The sequence below is a fragment of the Tyto alba genome, unplaced genomic scaffold (genome assembly GCF_018691265.1).
Source record: "Tyto alba isolate M040663 unplaced genomic scaffold, T.alba_DEE_v4.0 Super-Scaffold_11, whole genome shotgun sequence".
Classification (NCBI taxonomy): Eukaryota; Metazoa; Chordata; class Aves; order Strigiformes; family Tytonidae; genus Tyto; species Tyto alba.
Genome location: NW_024881273.1, coordinates 9,443,863 through 9,463,862, shown reverse-complemented (window position 1 = coordinate 9,463,862; position 20,000 = coordinate 9,443,863). Strand labels below are relative to the sequence as shown.

The window sequence follows — 20,000 nt, the reverse complement described above, 5'->3', positions numbered from 1 at the left end:
ACAGGATTACAGTACTTACCGTTCTCCATCCTCCCATTAAAAAAAAAGCATGAAAAATATCTCATGCGTATATAATAATATGTAATAATAAAATAATAATAGAGCCAACAAAACAAGTGAAAACAAGTGAGAAAAAGAAAACTCTATTCATTTCCTGACTGCATCTATTAGATGCGTTCATCTGCTGTCGCTAAGCATCCATTCATGCGCCTCCTGTTTGATATGCGTAGGCAGGATGTAAACAGTTATTGTAATAGGGCTCTGCAGCAAATACTGCTTAGACAGAAAACTTTGAATGCATCTGCTCTTCCAAGTTTTCATTGAGGTGACTGTATTAATTTCCATGAATCTGATGCTATCTCATTCTTAGCAAGCAAATATTTTGGTCAGTATGGTGTCCCAGATCTAGACGGCTGGGCTTGATAATCGCTTGCTTAAACCTTACTGGAAAAGTTTCAGTGCCTTAGAGGGGAGAGCTCCAATTCTGAATTTCAAGTAAGCAGATACAATATTGTCTGAAAACAGGTATTCTTTACTGAAAGGAATGACAGATTTTTACTGGTTTTGAGTTGCCCACTGAACTGGTGCTGGCCGTGAGGAAAATTGTCTGTTTTTCAGTAGTAATCTTTAGATTTTGAATCCACTTCACTGAAGTATCGTGTTGTAGGAATTAATTCCTCCTGCACTCTGAACTTAATAAACTGGAATTTCCCCAGTTCTCGGCTGATTAGAAAACAGAAGTCTAGATTTTCCATTACCCTGCGCTTTGGGGAGTCATGTGCACCAGTGTATAAGGTGTCAGATATGCTATCATTCCTAATTAATAGTGTTTTGAACCAATTTACGCTCATTTTGTCTTGATGTCAGTGGATGCATAAGGTGTAGGGATCTGGCTTAGATTTTCACAAGCCTGTAAATGCGATTCCATAATTAGTTTTGACATGCATAGCTGTTTGTAAGATTTGTGTGCAAGAGTCTTCAGACCAAAAACTTTAACCCAGGAGTCATCCCCTGTGTAACTCCTTTCAGCCAGTGGAGTTACATCAGGGTTGAGTTTGGCTCCCAAATTGGAAAAGTAAAAAGAGGTTTGCTCATAGCCTTTGCCACATGATGCTCCTTGTGATTTCTCTTACCTCCAAGTCCTTGCTGGTAAAAGGAAATGTTTGTCCATAAGCCTACAGTTTTTTTCCACCATGGCAGCCTGTGATGAAATTGTATAGCTGCTAATTTGAGTAAAAAGCAGTCCTAATTGTGGAAACTTGGCTTTGAAAGCTCTGTCCTCATCCAGGACAAGCGCTAATGCAGGAGTCTCTTTGTAGAGAAACTGAAAGATTATTATTGCAGGGACTTCTATCCTGACTGTTGGTGGATGTGTCTGAAAAACAACTGCACAATAATAATTCTACATTTTGATTTCTCAGTACCTTTTATTCTGGATTTTGGAATTTTTTTGCATATATTATTTAGGCAAGCTGAGTTAGTTAAACCACTGCTAAGTAGACAGCTGAGAAATGAAATAGGGAGGCAGTGTCATACCAATAGTGCAGGTGGGTGAAGTGAGACAGAGAGAGGAGTTATTCACAACATGCTCAAATTTGTTCATTACCAGCATTACAGATTTTGCAAGGAAGAGGAGGGCACCTTTGCCTCTCTCTTCTTTATTCTATCCCATTGCCACATTTTATTCTTCAGAGGTTTTCAGCAGGTGCATCCCTTTCTGCACTGTCTGCGAGTTCAGTCACTTACTGTCTCTTTGTAGGGGTGGCTGTGGGCCATAGTGAAATGGATATGAGTTTTACCACCGATTTCATTCCAAGTCCCCCCATTGACAATCCCTGCTTCCACCTAATTAAGCCAACAGAAAGTTGACTTTCAAATAGATCCCTGTCAACAAATAGGAGACGCTAAGCTGTGGAGCAGCTGAGCGTGTGTCGTCCCTACCACGAAAGGGAAAGGAGATCACACAGCCTGGGAGGGCTGTGAGAGTAAATTTACAGTCCTGGTGTCCTCGTTGAAGATCCAAAATAACTTCTGCCTGAGGATCACAGCACCCTTTGCAAAGCAGTGCTGGAATAAATCGCGCAACGGGAGATGGTTAAAATTTGCATAGCCAATTATAATAACTGATGACTCAATCCATACTTACTTGGGTGGCTTAGAAGACTACACTATGTGTTACACACAAATTGTTTCCCTAAAACTTCTGTCCTTTCCTAGGTGCATTTAATCATTAAGATAATCAATTTTTTCCTTTCGTTTTGAGTAGGCAGCATTCCTTAAAGCAAAACAGTGAATTCTGGATAATAAGCAATTTAGCCACACATTCTGGGTCATACATGGTTCCAAATTTTGTGACCCCCGGAGAACGTAGAGCTGAACTGAGTGAGATAATCCTCAGCTGATATAAACCAGTTTAATGTTATGAAAGATATTGTTGCTCCAATCTACATCAGCTTAAACCCCAATCTTGTGAGTGTATTAGCAAAAATATTTGTGAATCGGTATTTAACTGGGTTTTCATGTTCTTCTGCTTCTTCTGCTGATAGTACATTGTTTACAGTAGTATTGTGTAGGCGGACGATGGGCAGTGAAGTGCCTTTCCTAATGCCATGTCATGCTATCCGATGGCATGGAGCCATGAGATGTCCCAGTTCAGAAAGAGCCACCCGCTGGCACCACAGCCGCCTGGTATCAGATCCAGTTTCTGCTGCAAAAAAGATTAAGGGCATGTTCTTTTCTGTATGTTCATAACCCAATCCTTTTTCAGGCTTGTAATGATCTGGGCTGTGATACACCTCCAAAAGCAGGTCCTTGCATACTTAGCAAAGCTATGCTTCACAGAGCAGCTCTGTCTGATGTTCTCAGAGCCTGAGACTGTACCCTCTCCTCTAATCACCAATAAGCCCAAGGCCTTCACAGTCCTGAAAATACTACAAGTTCAAGCAATAAATTCATGGTGGGAGCAGAAATAAGATCTGAAATCTCCTGAGGCTGGTTTCTCTGCTCTAACCACTAAGCAACGCATATTTTCTTTTGTCGGGGTTTGATCCGGTTGTAGTGGGGGGGGGGGGGGGGGGGGGGGGGGGGGGGGCGGGGGGGGAAGAAGATATAGCTGAGCATGATTTCACAGGTTGCTGTCATTTAGTGTTGGATGGCGGACTCACAGATGCTGTCTACACAGGCTGTTAGCCCAAACCTACAGAAGGTCAGTGTTAGAAAACACTCCTGTCAGTGCTTTGAGAAAAGAGGGTTAAGTGGAACTGAATTCTAAGTCTTATTGCTTTTAATATAGTTGAATAAGCAGCTCAATCAGCTGTTACTAAGTTGGTGTGTTTTCCTGTTTTCCTGGCCTCCTAGAGAAGTGGGATCAGCATGTGATCTGTGTGCAGAAGGAAGAGTCCTGGTGCAATATGCCTTCAGCGCCTCTTCGCCGATGCCCTGTGATCCCTCGGGGCACTGGAGCCCACGGGAAGCAGAAGGTGAGTCATGGGGCTGGGAACAAGGACATGAGAGGGGACAAGACGAGCCAGAACAAAAGGAGAGTCACAAAGACAGTGGGAAAATCTGGGAGAGAGTGACTGATTATACCTGTACATAGCATGAATAAAACCAGAAGACAGATGAATATGCTGTGCCCTGAAGTAATGCCACTGGCTGAAATACCGTTATTTTAGCCCCCATGTCCTGACCCTGCCCATGAATTAAATGAATTCCAGGAGCTGAACCTGAATTTCAGAAAGCAGTGGAGTGCCAAGAAATGCTGACCATTCACATCTGCCAGATGAATTCCTCAGGGGAGCTGTTTACTCCTTCTACTCCAACTCCAAAAGTGAAGAATTGTATGTTATTTATTTGGGCCTGATTTCTGCTGCCTTGGCTTGCATTGAGTTGTAATGGGCTGCACCAGCAGGCAGGCTGAAAGGAGTGGAGATTGCCCTTTGGGCAAGTACTCTACAGCATGAATGCAGGTGACTATGTCAAGCCCAGTCTAGTTCAGGGTGTTTTGCAAGTCATACTTGCTGCCTCTTTTAGAGCCTGTTGGAGGGACAATGGTCTGCAGAGCTGGTCGTACAACGCCATTAGATCTCCATCATTAACTCTCCTCCATATGTACCTTCCATTATGTAAATAGGTGGATGTGGTAGAGCGTATATAAGATTATACCAGGCAGATGTCAGTAATCACAAATTACAGTTTGGAGAGAGAAGAATATTATTTCAATCTGTCCATCATGAGCTATTCCTTTCAGGAGCAGCAGACTCTGGGCCCAGACGTCAGTATAAACACACAGGTGGGCTCAGTGAATAACCCCTGGATTTTGCAAACTCACTATACAAATACCTTCTTACATTAAGGGCTTCTCTATCCTGCAGCTCGAGTACATGGGAGTTATTCCACCAGGAAGATTATTTGCAAACTAACATGGTGATACAGGCAGTGCTGGCACCCAGGTGCCCTCGCTAGTCCCGAGGTCAGCATGTGCAGCAAGCTGCGTCCCCGCTGCGTGACGGGACAAGAGCTGTGGGCAAGTGTCCTCTGCCTCACGCACCCATCTCCCAGGCTGCTGGGCCAAAAGCAGTTGAGGTTCACTCCAACTCACCCTCCCAGGCTGCTGGGCACCGCGCAGAGCACACCTGCCCCTTGGGTGCATGTTGTTCAAGAGCTCCGTCCTGGGAAGCAGCGCTCTGGCTGCGAGTGTGACTGGATTATCAAGTAAACAGGATTAGCGAAGCTTGGATCTCATGCAGTAGTAGTGAAGGGTGGAAGGTGGAATTTCCACTTAGCCAAAGATTACAAGACTTTGAAACCTCATTTCGTTTGGAACAAAACCTGAAACTTTTGAAATTCTCCATGAAGGAAAATTAAAAACAAAAAGTGTTTGAGGCTGGCCAAAATGTTTTGTTTAGCTCGCATAATTCCTCTTTCATGAACTTCAGTTAAATTATGACATTTGAAAATATCCACTTTTAGTATATAATCTAGGGCAAAAGCGACTTTTAATATCAAAATGAAAAGTATTTCAAAGTGCAAAAGTGAAACGATTTCTTCCAAAAATGTCAAAACACATTGTTCCAATATTGTTAGAACTTTCTTCCCATTTTCTCTTCCAGAATAAAATTTTGGAGAAACAAACCCAATTTTGCAAAGTGTTTTGATTTTGAAAGAACTGCCTATTCCATTGAAATATGCAGTTCCATCAAAATTTCTCCAGTGAGCTCTGATTTGAAAACTTCTAGATCTCACACGTCTTGCCAGCGGCATCATTCCTAGAGAAACCAAGCTACTCTAAGATTTATTACTCAGCTGCATTTTGCATTTAATTTCCTCTTCTTACAGTGTGTGCCTGCATGTTCTTAACTATGAAGGGTGCAGTCTGATCTTTATCGGTCTCATTCAATTGCTGTTGTGCCATTGCTCTGGAAAGAAAATTTGGGAATCCTATCCTCTTACTACGTTAATAAGTTGTCTCCACTTCAGGGTAGAAAATATACCAAGTGTATGGTATTTGTTGCTCTGTAATTTTCTGTCATCACGACCACACTCCCTGACATTCAGGATCTCTGCCTATTTGCACTTGGTCTGAGTTACAAATAGCGCAGTTAGATCATTGTCTGGCTTTTTTAATTGTCTATCTGTGAGTACTCAAGCATGCAAGCTTTAAATTCACTTTCTGCAAGCGTTTATGTGTGTAAATCTCCACTGCTTGAATGTTCATGGAAAGTGAATACAAAGGAGGCATAAGCATGGCCAAAATGAACTCATTTTAGAATTTGAGACGACACTCATGGAAAATGTTTCGTAGTACTCATCCAGCTTCTTACCAGAAAACCACATTTCTCACGTGTCTCTGAAGCAGCTCTGAACCTGGTTGGTCTGATTTCACTTTCCTGAGGTCTCATGGCATTGTTACGCTGCACAGTTACCCAGGTAGCTGACACCAGCTGTGCTCTGGACTACGTGTGAGTTGTGCCCATCACAAAACTCTGCTGTGGGGACTGTGTCCTTCCTAGTGCCCTGCTTGTGCCCGAGCGTGGTGGAGTCCAACACCCGAGGCTGAGATATTTTGTGATTCTTTCTCAGCCGGTTGTGCCTCTAGCATGAGGGGCTGTTTGCTCCTTGACAGTGGTTGTGGGAAGGCGCTAGAAATCAGGCAGTTCTGATTTGCTCTTTACCTTCACCGTAGAGCAAGACAGCTCTAACCTACCTGGATTCTTACCAGCAATACCAGCTAGATAAACAAACCTTACAGCACCTCCACAACTTGGTCAAAGGGGTTTTTTATATATATGAAAAGTGATTTTGGCTCAAACCCAAGTAAGTGCCTTTGCTTACTGTGCAATATATGCATATATCAGTCAATTCCTACTGCCTGGCTCAAGATTGACTAAGAGGAGTGTGAGAATATAATAAAAAAAATTGCTGCCTTAGGCTGCTCGAGTGCCCTGCCTTTCCCAGTGCCAATATTTCACTTGAGAGTGATTCATTTAGTATTTGCAAGTGGAATTGTCTCAGTTGGACATCAGAGTCCCACTGGATGGTTCTTTTGTCTCGACCACCTAAGAAATGTGGCGGGTGAGTTGTAGTTGTGACAGCAGCTGCATCCCAAGAGGCTGCTGATCCCAGCTGGCCTCCCCGTACACGTGTGTCAAGCCTCTGTCCATATGCTGGGGCAATGGAGGGTTATTCATCCCAACCACTTCACTGCATGATGGAGTCGTGTGTTGACACTCCAGGCTGTGGCTATGGCTGACATTTTTGGGGAAGCCTCCCTCCCAGCCTGCCTTCCCTGCTCTCTAACCAGGAGATGGGATTTGGCTTACCCTCACAAACCTCACTTTCACAGTTTGTGTTAAGCAAGACGTGATGTTGTATGAGACGCTGTTCTATGACCAATCTTGCTGATGATCTCATAAACCAAAGGATTTTCAGAACCTGAGTGCACAGGGACAGAATAACTGCTACACCATTTCTTTTTCTATACAAACTTTTGTAATTTTCATACTATTTACCCCTCTCTAGAAATCTAGCGTTACATGTAATAAGATTTCCATCCTCTTCCACAATTAAATGAATGTTTCTTACCCAGATCTAAGTGTTTTCTGATATTTAAGAAAGGGTCTTTCTATCTCAACTTCATTGAGGTTTCAGGTCTATGGATGACTACAGTCAAGCTCCCATTTTGGGGTAATGATCTGCATTAAAGCTAATGATCTGCATTAAACTCCCTGGAAGTTGAGTCCAATTCTAACTCCAAGTATCACACCCTGATCTATCAAAGCATGTAGGTTTATTTACTATTTAAGTCTTACAAGAGGCCTTGAACTGGCAGAGGTGAATCTGCAGGAACCCAAGTGGAGACCACTTCTGAAAACATACTATGCTGTGAGCCATTAATCAACCCCATTTTCCTATCTGCGAGATGGCAGTGATAAGATTCACAGATCTTTCCAAAGCCCTCGGGGATACTAGGGTTAAAAATCACCTTCTTAGGGCTGCAGTTGGGAAATTGCTGTAAGTCTGTGAGAAAGTCATCGGAGGGCCCAGCCAAGCACATGTGGATGGCAGCAAATATAGTGAGATAACGTGAGTCGAAAGGGGTATTCGCTACTCAGGATGATTATACACAGTACTTGCAAGCTTGCCAGGGGGGAAAAACTTGAGTGTGTTAAATGGAACTCTGGCTTTCTTCAAAATACATCGCTGCTGTGGTCTCTCCAGATGCTGAGGTTAGTGGCATTCCTGCTACTCTGTGGCCTGTGAGGAGGACAGGAGGGCTATGGGGTATGTGTTGGTGAGAGAGAAGCATTAAAGGTTTTGCATCTGCAGGACGGTTGTGTTGGGTGGCGGGACGGACTGCCTGAGATACCAGGAAATCTATTCTGCCTCTGGGTTCATTTGGTATGAACAGGAGAATTCCCTGTGCTGTTTATCCTTGACAAAAGAGGTTCAGTTCTAACACTTCATTGAATCACAGACAATAAGACTAACCTTCACACATTGCCCTTTTCTCTTTAAATTAGTAGTGATGTCCTGTTTGTTCATGTTTGCCCAGTGCTTTATCTTGCTTTCTTCCTCAGCTGCAAACAGCTGTGCTCTCTTTTTTTTCTCGGCCTTCTCCATTTCTATCCTCCTCTCATTACCTTTCTTTATCTTTTCCCTTTCTTCTTTTTATGTACTTTTCCTTCTCTCTGTCCTGCTTGCTCCCTTTTCGTGTGATTATTTGGGAAGGAAGAGGGAATTTTTAGCTCTCACTGGATTCCGTTACCAACTGTTCCACCCATCTGACCTCTCCGGATCTTGCAGTCCATGACTGTGTGCCAAATTGTAATGTTACCATAGTATTTGGGAACCCAGCAAGCATTGTGGCTTTCATTAGTTTTTAGTAATACCTCCCATGTAGTTGAACGTAGCCAACAGTGAGAAATGTAGAAGTAGAAGTGCCTGTTGTTTCATCACAAGAGCAAAGAGACAGCTCAGACCTGTGCTCCATGTGTCTCCAAAAAAAGGAGTCTTGCACAACGTACTAGATTAGCCTGTAAATGGCACAGGAGTTGCCCCTCAGCAGCACAGTGCAACAACTTCTTGGAATCAACAAAAGCTCTTTTCTTGTCTTTGTTAAAGAGAAAAAGGTTGTATTTTAGAGTGAGAAACAAGGGAATAAGTAGGAGCACGGAGGTGAACTGAAGGCAAAATGACTATTTATCAGGTAAAGTACCCAGTGGAAGGGGTAGAAAATACTAGTTTACACAGGGAAAGGCACTAGAAATAGGAAATACAGGACCAGATGCACTGGCACAGTGTGTGTTGTGTGGTGTCCAGTTCAGCTGGGCACTTAAACTGGTTTTGCATCTCTCACCTGGCCGTGTGACGTTGGCATTATATTCCTCCTCTCCATACTGACCATGTCTGTTCTGCTCAAGTAAATGATTAGTTTCCTGGACAGATAAGCTCTCCTGTTTGTTTTTCAAGACTGATGCCAATGATAACCCATGTTCTCTAACTTCTTTTGTGCGCTGTCTTTGTTTCCTTCTTTCTTTCCAGGGCATCCTGATGTTGAGCAGCCTTGTAAATCCAGTGTCAGAACATGGAGTCCCAACTCGGCAGTCAACCAACACACAGTGCCCCCAGCCTGTCCCGAGCCCCAGGGCTGCTACCTGCAGCTGGAGTTTCGTTATCCCCTGACTCCAGAGTCCCTCACAGTCTGGGTGACATTTGTTTCCCCAGACTGGGACTCCAGCGGAGCGGTGAATGACATCAAGTTGCTCACCATTAGTGGCAAGAACATTTCTCTTGGGCCACAGAACATCTTCTGTGACATCCCACTGACCATAAAGCTGGATGCTGGACAAGTGGGCGAGGAGGTGTATGGGATCCAGATCTACACTCTGGATGAGCACCTGGAGATTGATGCTGCCATGCTGAGCTCTGTCCCCCACAGCACGCTGTGTGCGGACTGCAAACCCATCCAGTACAAAGTGGTTCGGGACCCTCCTTTCCAGTCTGGATCTCCAGTTGTCATCTCAAACCTCAGCAGGAGATTTGTCGACATGTAAGTACTGCTATCCAGAGAGCTGAATAGACTCGTTCAGAGAAAAACAATAACCCGTTCTTCTCATCTTGTTAATGTCTAGCATCACAAGTGATTTTTAGGATTTTTAACTTGGTAGACGTACCAAATTATCACCAAGAGAGGATAATCTCATATCCTCATATTGGAACCAAGAGCGTCACAATCAGGTGAAGTAGCTTGAGATTTCATGGCTAGTTTTTGAGAAATTTTCAGGCTAGTTGTGCAGATGTGAAATTCAGGCTTTGAGTAACTAGAAAGGATATTGCAAACTACATGAGCTATGATAGGTTACATGTTTAAGGTGACCTAAATGAGGACCTTGGGAGTAACATGGTCATAATTTCCTTAGAAATCTTTTGGAATTAATATTTTGATGGGGAGGCAGAATGGCTTTCAGTGCTGGAGCACCAATTAACTGCTAAAGTAAGAATGTGAAAAACAACACTTGCACGTTCAGGTATATAAATGTATTTCAGCCACTTTCATGTGTCACTAAAACATATTGTGTTGGAGCAGGATTGTTCTAACATAAAAATGCTCTAGTTTGACATAGGGACTGAGTTTCATCCTAGATGCAGTTATGCTCATCTAGTCAAGGAATGTATGATTGTTGAGCAAAGTCCAACTTCAAAATATTTAGCGATTTCAAGGAGATCCATGATCTCCCCGTAGGCATTCTACAGCAGCAAGAAAAACATCTTTTGCATAACATGATTCCCTGGAAATGATTCACTCATCTGTGGGAACAACATGAAGTTCTTTTGAAAATGAACACCAGATAAAAGGAAACCTGCTAAGAAAACTGCACTCTAATTTACAAAAGATGATCTAATTAGTACAGCTAATATCAAGGAAGCATACATCATTATGGTCTTCTAAAGCATATTTAAATATAATAAAAATGATTAACTAACAATTCAGTAATCATGAGCTACCATCCCTTTCATGGCCCAATTATACATCTCAGAAGATGCACATTGTCCCTACGGATTTAAAAATTCAAGGTAACTAACAATAGTGAATATAAAAACAAGACCGAGGACATCACTGAGGTTACTCATGTGCTGAAAGTTAAGCATGTGCTTAAGTGCTTTCTTGGGTTGGAGCCTTGTTCTAACAATTGCTGGCACTTAACATGAGATGAATATTGGCATATTGGAAACATGGAAAATGGTGAATTTTCCCATGGTTTTGCTGTGAAAGCATCTTTGCCTGAAACCTGGCCCACTCTCATTGGAAAATGGGACTGGTTTGGTTTGAAATATTTGCATACCTTAGCACAAGTTCCCACAGAAACAGGTCCAGTTTCGAGTTCATAACAAAATGTGAAAAAAAAAAAAAAAAAAAAAAAAAAGCCCAAAACATAACTTGTATTCTGAGTTCTATTCCCTTGTATTTGATTACAATTTTGTGGGTCAATTCGAGCTTATAGATAGCTGAAGTGAAAGGGCGCTCTAATAATTAAATCAGTAGTCAGGGATTAACAACAGTTTTCCTGTGCGTCATTGAATAAACCACACGGGGTAACATTATTGTACCTGTCTGTATGTCTCACCTAGTTACATAGACAGTTAAAAATCAGCCATAAAACTTACATTAGTCTTTCTGGACTCTACCTGTGCTCAGCAGACAGAAACGGGTGCTCCTGGAGGCTGACACGGCCAACCCAACCAAACCCTCTAGTCTGTCTGGCCTCAGGTTGCCTGAGTCTTTCCAGGGACTACAGGGAAAATCCTGCCAGTGGGCTGCGATGAGACACTTGGAAAGCTAAAATGAAGTTTTTAGTCACTGGGTGAGGAGTCAAAGATGCAGATTCTTAAGCACTCATAGTTGGTTTTGTTTCAAGATTTCTGCGTGTGTTTGAAATTTTGAATTGGGGGTGATTTTTTTATCCTAGGTTGATGCTGTATGTCCAGGCTGCTGTTGGGCCACACCTTGAGATGCAGCAAACTCACTGAAACTCTGCACGGGGTTGTGGTTATATGGTAAAGGCAAAGGCAAGCTGAAATTTCCATTAACACCTTGTGCAAAGAGTAGTCACAGTCCTTATGCTCCGGAAGCAGGAAGGAGGGAAGATGCTGCAGGGAAGTCAGGGACAGATGTGTTGGGCTGTGCTCCTATGTATATATATATATATATATATATATATATATGTAGAGGTAAATGCAATCTCTCTCAGCCTGTTTGCATCTGCCTTTTTGTCTCATTCAGCTGGAATTCAGCATATCTGTGCAACCAGACTTTGCAGCCCCTTTATCTTTCTGTAAGCCCCAAACCAGCTACCCCTTCTTTATACTTTTGCATGTTTTCCATATTAAATAAAATGACACCCTCCCATGTTCTGTGGAAGGTTATTTTGAAGGCAGTCACATATCTTTACTCTTGCCTCCTCTGACCTTGATCTTCACTTTCTCTTTTTCTCCCAAAGAAAATATTTGCTTGCACTGTTATCTGTGAGCAAGATCCTTTCCCCAGGTGTGGTGATGCTGAAAGAAAAATTAATTTCTCATACCTTCTTCCCGTCAAAGAGAGGGAACTTCTCTTGAAGCTGAGAGGAGAGACAGCCTTTAATGGATAGCCCTTGCCTAGTCAGCACTGGGTGCTCCACAGAGGAGAGTAAATAAGTAGAACAGTGGAAACCTTTTATTAAGAAATGCAAAATAATGCCAGACCTTCTGTTCTCAAGCTGAATTTTAAACTCAGCTCTTGGCTCAAGCTGAGGCTAACAAACATTTCTAAGAGACAGGACCTTATCCTTGGACCTTACAGAAACCAGGCAATATACACTCAATTCCACTGAGTATGATCAGCCAGAATTGTTCGTATCTGTGATACAAAATGAGAGTCAGAGCCTAGGAGGAGAGCAGAAAGCTAAATAAATCAGTGGGGGGAAAAAAAAGAGGTCAGGCCAGGTGCAGCACAGAACTGCTGAGTCTTCACACTGCAGCGAGTGATAAGGAAGGAGCCTCATCTGCAAATCTCAGAGTCTCAGCTCACAATTTAATCCAAAGTTCAGGTTGTGCTCTTACATAGAGGGTTTCACTCTGGCTGTTCTCTAGAAATAACGTGCAAGGTAGCCACAACGGTGCACATGGTAATGGTTTTCCCCTCACTTCGCCCTTACTCTAGTGCTCTTACACTCACGTTGTTGTGGTTGGGAAGCAGTCATTGCTCTTGCATTTGTTTGTGGCCACCAGTGATTTTTTAAGAGCTCAGTGAGACGAGAGCGCCCACAACGAGGAGCTCTCCTGAGGGTGTCACAGGTGCAGGCAGGTCCCGTGGGGATTGCCATTTCTGGCAGTAGGACAGTCGGGGTGAGGAGCCCGTGTTCCCCGTTGCACCCTCAGCAGCCAAGTTTGTGAGCAGCCGCGTGTGCTGGTGAGATCTACGCTCACCCCTCCGGCAGGCCAAGCTGAGAGACACCGAGGTTAGCTTTGGAATGGTGTCAGAATAACTGGAAAAGTTTCTTAGAGAATTGGAAATTCTCCCAACTTTTCTGCCACAGACTTTGTAGAAAACCTCAAAACGTGGTGGACAGCGATGGATTGACTTGTCTTTGTGGTATTAATCTGTAGGCTTTTTCAAGACAAAGGCATTGACTGAAATAGCCCTAGAAAGAATCCCAGCATGAAGCCCTGGTATGAGTTTTGGTTTTGCAGAGTTAAACATCACTGAGAAGCAAGTATGCTGTCCTGTGATATATTCATCTGAGCCATTCCTATACTGACTAGAGCTTTAGTACCTGAGTGACACCTAGAGATACCGCATTCATACTTGAAAAAGAAAGAAAAAAGAGAGACTGAGAGAGAAACCTGCACTTTCTCATATGGGGAATATGTTTTTATTCTCAGTTTTGGCTATTTCACACCTGTGTTCTATGACTAAACCTTTTCTTTTGCTCAGTAATAGTTGGAGGGGACTGGTCATCATCTCTGTACAGTTGTTTAAGTAAGTACAATGTTTTAAAATATTTTGTTAGAATTGGGAGTCCCACTCTTGTAAACTGCACCTCATTTACTGTGTTTTAACTCTGTACCTAGGACGGTGGGATGGAGGTCTCACTCCAGCTTCTTGGTGTGATTACAGAACGAGAGATTACCATCATCAGGATTGCAGGTGGTTAGAGGGCTGCTGTGGCACTGTTCATGGGTCCTTAGCATTTCATGAACTTTAGCACTGTAGTTTATCTGAAACAATTGTTTGTTTCAAAATTTGCGTTATTGATGCATTTGCCATTTACTACTGGCATCCAATCAGAAGGTCATATGATAAGTGACTTGTCAGAAACTCCAGATGATGAGTAGTTGAAGGAGATGGAAAACAGTTCTTAGCCTGAAGCTTCCTACAAATATGAACAATCAGAGAGGCCAGAGAATCAGCAGTGGCTATTCATAATGAGCAAAAATTCATTACAGCCAATTATTGGTGTGCCTTTTAGCCCCTGAACTCAGTAGGAAGCCTGCATTTACATGACACAGGCCCAGCTGAACAGAGGACTGGAAAAATATGAATATCACAATGATGATATGTAAACCTAAGTCCTTGCTGAATGCAACACTAAAATTTCATGGTGACATCTGTCCTTATTATAGCATTCTTTCCTTCATCTTGAAGATCAATTTCTCTGTTTTCTGAAGGTCTACCAGCCAGAGGAATCTATGATCTAAAGCAGCTGAAACGAATTGCCAGATCCATCTGTCATGAAGATAATTAACACCATATTTCCACCCAAACAAGATACAGATCACTGGGTGGATGTTCTCCTGACACCAAAAGCTGAAGCCCATATTATCACCATCTTCTGCTCACCCCTCCTCCACAGTTACCATGCCAAACCTCTTGATATGCCAGGAAGTACTGGGGAGTATCTAAGATAGGACTGAAATGTTAAGAAAGCACTTTACATGCCCAGATTTATCTGCAAGAGATGTGAGGTTGTCCATGCGATATCAGCGTGCTACACATCTGGATTCCCAACAGGCTTTAGAACTGTATATGGTATTCCAGATGTCCTTGTGCACAAATACCCAGATACCCTGGAAATGCCTTGCCTTGATGCGTGCAAGGACCTTGTATGCTTTTTTTTTGCGGATACATCCCACTGATGTTTCATAGTTGTTTTGCAATTCGATAAATACAACCAACTGCTTCTTTCCCTCTCACCTGCAATGAAGAGCTCCCAGCTTATTCTGAATTTCTTGATCCTACATGTACAGTGTTGTATTATACAACATATGCACTATTTGTAGACATCCAGTCCTGTAAATTAGTCATTTCTACATTTTAACTCCATCCTTCTCTTCATTGACTGAGCCTATTTACCAAATCTGTGTTGTCTGCAGATACTTGGACTTTTTTTCAATTTTCATTAAAATTTCTCTTTCAATCCAGCCAATTACAAGTAGTAGAAGTGAAAAATAATGTCATCTCTTGTTGAGTCCCTAAGTAATTGATGCCTGCTCTTATGCCTGACAGTACCAGAGGGCTACCATTATTAAAAGCATTTGTTCTCCAGTCTGCATCTTGGAGGTTTCTTTCCCATAATTACACAATTCTCTGTATTATTTCTCTCTAGTAATATATTAGAGATCCCCATCTGTATCCATATGAAAGGTTGCAGCTCATCTCCATTAAACACACTTTTACCAAGCTTCAGCAGGAACAGATTTACTCTTATTCACGCTTTCTTGCTCTTTCCTAAAAGCTTCTCTATTGCTAGTTTGCAGTGCTGCATGGACGAAGCTATTTTGAGCTTTGCCAAGAAGCAGTCTTCTTTCTCACCAGGTTTCTTTTACCCATATAATTTCCAGTTTCAGGTGCAGAACTAGCACTGCTAGTTCTTGCCTAGATCTTCATCCAGAGTCCTTGTGTTAAGAAGTAGATGTTTCAGTTGTTCCCCTCTGACTCGAGTTTCCCAGCTGGATTAGTGGCCGTGCTGCCACTGTTTGAAAGCCTCCACATGTCAGTGAAGAGCTTTGAGTGTATCAGAGCCGCCTGTGGTCAGTTTTGGCAAAGTTGTGAAGTTGAATATTCAGCTGGTGTAGGACAGCGTAGCAGTCCTGGAGCCCAGTGGAGGTTCTGGTGATCCGCTAGCAACCATCATCTTCTCGCCTTTCTGAGGTCATGTCTAGCCTTGGCTGCGTTGTCAGCTGCTTCCTCGTGCAGCCAGTATTGATTGCCCTGTTTCTGCTTAATGAACCTGGAAATTTCCCATGATGAAAGAACAGAAAAATGCAGGACAATTGCCTGTCCCACACCTTCCCTTCCAACAGCAGGAAACTGCTCATAGGCTCATCTGGCCCTAACCGAGGCGACGTGCTGGTAGGCAGGAGAGTTCTCCACCCAGCAGTATCTACACTGCTGACATTCCCCCCTGGGAAATTCTTTCCTTTCCCAAACAGTGTGTCCTTGTCCCTGGCTTGCACAGCGGCGGGGAGCTGGGACTGGGCAGGGAGGCCGCAGGGATGAGTGATTCTCTTCCCTGTGCCAGACAGGAGCGTGTTCCCCTGCTCTTCACCGAGGGCTCAGTAAGCCAGGAAGAGGAAAACTGCTTCTTTTCATCTACTGTTCCCGTGTCTTCCCTTCACATACGTTGTGCTGCTAAATACCAAGGTAGTGGTTGTTATTATTTATAGCTGCCGGCAGCGCGCAGGGTGTTGTACAGAATACACCAGGTGCCTTCTTTCAAAGAGTGCACAATTAAATGTTAGAGGCTAGCAGTGCCGCTGCTCTCAGGGTTATACATCTCCACTTGGCTGATGTGACTTGACAGCTGGAAGCCACTTTCTGATGGCTTTCCTTCTTTCTTGCTTTCTTCATTAAAGGTGCCAGTTTGTCTTTGCAAAAGCATAAAACCTGCTTCCTGACCCCACACACAGAACAGATACAGCAATTTTTTCACTTACCACCCTCTGCCAAATTGCCTTAACCCGCCCTGGAGAAGAGAAAGAACAACTTGACTGTCTGTGCCCATTCAGTAGGCAGCTTTTCTGCTAAGCCTGTGCAAAGATGCCATTTGGTGCCAGCTGTAGTGATAGATTTGTGATTCTTCGCTGTTGCGGTTTCTTATGTAATGCTGTAACTATAGCTGGCACTTGACAAAATCCGTAGCTCCTGTTCTGGCTCGGTCGCACATGATGCAAGAATAAGGTAGTAAGGGCGGGCTTAGATCTTTAGAGTTTTTTGGTACTGAGACACAGCAGTGCAGAGGAATTTTTCAGCCTGGGTCTATCTTTGAAGGGTGGGATTGCTCTGAATGACCCCCAGCTGCCTCTCTCAAAGAAATGACCGGAGAGCATGGGAGGAACCAGGAGAGAGGGACTGCCCCATTTGGGGAATGACATTTTGCTTCGGGATCGGCTCTGCCAGCTCTGCTCCAGCCAGGGACGCCTCAAGGACTGCTGCTACTTTGGATTCACATCTCCAGCGTGCCTCCTGGGCGATATACAGAGGCTATAGAGAGATCAGACCCGCAGACTACAACTTAGCCATATGCAAGTGTCCCTGAAAAAGTGCACATTAACAGCTGGCCTATTATTAGCCAAATAGATACTATTAGAAATTGATATAGTTAATCACTCCCAGCCAAGGTGGAATTTGAACTCGCGACCTAGAAGTAGTAGCAGAGTTTTCAGCTGCAGGGAAGAAAAAAAATGAAGGTCAAACAGGACTTTTCCTGCTGGGCAAAATAATTTATTGCAGGTGAAACAGTCTCAGATATGTGGTAAATTAGGCTGTGCATTATCTCATGGATAATAATTTCTCTCTGATGTTTGCCTTCTTGTGTGCATCTTTATTTTGGGCTCTAAATAAGATAAGATGCACCAGAAGTCTCCCAGGAATAACAAATGCATTTTCTTTGCTTGATTGAGGAAAGAAATATTGGACAGACATGTGTTATGCAACAATTTAAAAATAACTCTCTTGTAAAACTTGGTGTGAGCCTCAAATACCGCAGAAGATGCAGAAATGTGTTACCTACCTTTTTATCAGCAGTGTCAGCCGGTACAGCTTTTTTCAGCTACTTTTACTGAACTATTGGCCTAATCATTTCCTGGGCATTTTATTTTATTATATTTTCCTAAGAAATAAACTCCAAGTCTCTGTTAAATTTGGAGCTACGCTCAGAGAGGCAAGAATTTGAAAACAACGCTGCAGTAAGACTAGAATACCTGTTCTCTCCTTAAAATCTTGTTGGATAGAGTGGCAGGTGAGACAGAAGCCTCTCGGGTGTGTCATGGCATGCAGTGCACTGAGCACACTGGGGGGCCAAGGCACCCATCAGGTGATTGCTTCACCCAGACCTGATCCTAGCCCTTCTGGCCAGGATCTTCTTAAATGTATGGTGGCATCGGGCATCTCTGTGCTGATGCCCCAAATCCAGCGTTTTCCTGGATCTTTTTGTGATAGGAGGAGCAAGGTAGAAATAAAACTCATTCTTCCCTGCAAATTGTACCCCAGAAAGGGTGCCTGGAATTGGACAGCCCAAATTATCAGCCACTACTACAAATACTGGCCTTGAGAGCTCAGTGCAGTAAACCAGATCATTTATTCACAGTGGTACAGATTTTTTTAAAATGTAAGACCAGTTGCAGATGTAATGACAATAGAGGAAATTAGCTCATGATGGGATTTTAGAAAGAGGCTAGTGGAAATATGTTCAGTAATGTTCAGTTATTAAACCATTAAAGATCCCACTGGAGACCAGCTAGTAGGATTTCTCATAATCTGAAGTGGCTTAAGGCAAAACACAGAGCCCCTAAGGAGGGAAATGACAAAATGTTCCTTTGGAATAGTCACCTCATCTCCTCGCCCATCTCCGTGTGCTCTGCTATGCGGTGTGCGTGCCAGCACATACGTCTCTCTCACACATATGCACGTGTACATATGGGCTCCCTCCCTCCTCCCGAGGAGCAGAGCCCTGGGAGTGCCACAGCCCTCACGCCCTTACCCTCCAAAGCAGAGTTTCGGCAAGCAGGGATGGTAGAGGTAAAACCAGAGAAAACTGCAAACATCTGTGTTTGCTTGGGGCCCAATCTAAGCCCTACTGAAAATACACATAATAACTTCCACTGGCTTCAGGAGCCTTTGGATCAGGCGCTGCGACCGTCTGCTCCCATGGCTCTGTTTACCATTTTGGTGGGATTACACGGAAACAGGAGGGTATTAAGTTCTGAAAATCAGGTCTTGGCTCAGGCTTGTTGAAAGGAAATCCTCGAGGTCAAGTCTGGATTCAGAGAGGCTGAAGAACGTTATTCTGCCAAGTTGATGACCCTAAATTGGGAAGAGCCTTCTGCCCACAGGGGTAGCTGAACCTGACAAATGGGCACGGGGCTGAGGGTAGCAGCCAAAGTGCTCCCAGCCCTGGCGATGAACAATCGACGTTCAAAAGCTGAGGGGTGGCTGTTGGGGTCCCAGACCCTGTGCAGGGTGTGCGTCAGGCACTTCTCCTGCAGTGTGGTCTGAACCAGCGCTGGAGCCTGTGCGGATGCTGCCGCAGGCAGTCCTGCGCGGAGGAGCCACGGCACAACTGGGATGTCGTTAACGGGGTGAGTAATCAGGCAGTGCTCATCAAGAGGCACGATGCAACAGGCAAAGGTTCGCCAGTGACGATAATGGCCTTTAAAGCAATTAACCTGTCCTAACCTGCCTGCCGGTGGTGTTACTGTTTTCTCCCTGCCACGCCGGTACACTGGAGCACTCTCCTCAGGTGGTGGATACTGGCACCGTTCCCTTGAAATCAATAGAGAAGTGCTGGCTTCCACCAGTTGGAAATAGGGCTTTCTGCACTGCATGTCCCAGATCTTTTCTTCCTCGGTCAAAACATTACGGCCTTCCCTCCTGCAGTGGCCGTGTCTGAGCTTCATGTTGAGAAGCACTCCTGTCTCAGCTTAGGGTTTGATCGCAGTGGTGAAGAAGCAAACACAACAGATTTTCCCCCTCCTTCCCTGATTCTAATAGCAACCAGGTGCTCTGACACTTAACCTGTGTGCTGCCGTGAAATTGCCTGTCTAGTGCAAACACCCATGTGAGGCCCTGGGCCTCTAGGATTTACTTTATCCCAGGATTTGTAACCCAATCTCATTTAGATCCTCCATTTATATCATCCACTTTAAAAATTCATAGTTTTTGTTGTTGTTTAAACATGAAAGTAGAAAATTATTTGTTGACATTTATTTGTTTTTTTCTTTTGAGAAAAAACAAGAAATATCTTTAAGGCCTTGGGGGCAAACTTTGTTTTTTATTAAGTGTGCTACTGTGTTTGAAATTGGTACCAGGGCAAATACTTGGATGATTTTACCAAAGTCTGCTGGAATTAATCAGTTGCATATATATATATATATATATATATATATATATATGCTACATAGAAAAGGTATGTTTTTCTTCATGAAGGACAGAAGAGACCTGTCTGTGTCAACAGGACCTG

At 43.6% G+C, this 20,000-nt stretch overlaps 1 protein-coding gene across 1 annotated transcript in view; it reads left to right on the top strand.

Moving 5' to 3' along the window:
• PAPPA (pappalysin 1) overlaps positions 1-20,000 on the top strand; it is a 184,107-nt gene that overhangs the window by 65,862 nt on the left and 98,245 nt on the right. Inside the window, exons 6-7 of the mRNA XM_033012026.2 lie at positions 3,358-3,479; positions 9,043-9,550. Of these exons, the coding sequence (XP_032867917.2) occupies positions 3,358-3,479; positions 9,043-9,550 (630 nt within the window). The remainder of the gene's footprint in view (positions 1-3,357; positions 3,480-9,042; positions 9,551-20,000) is intronic.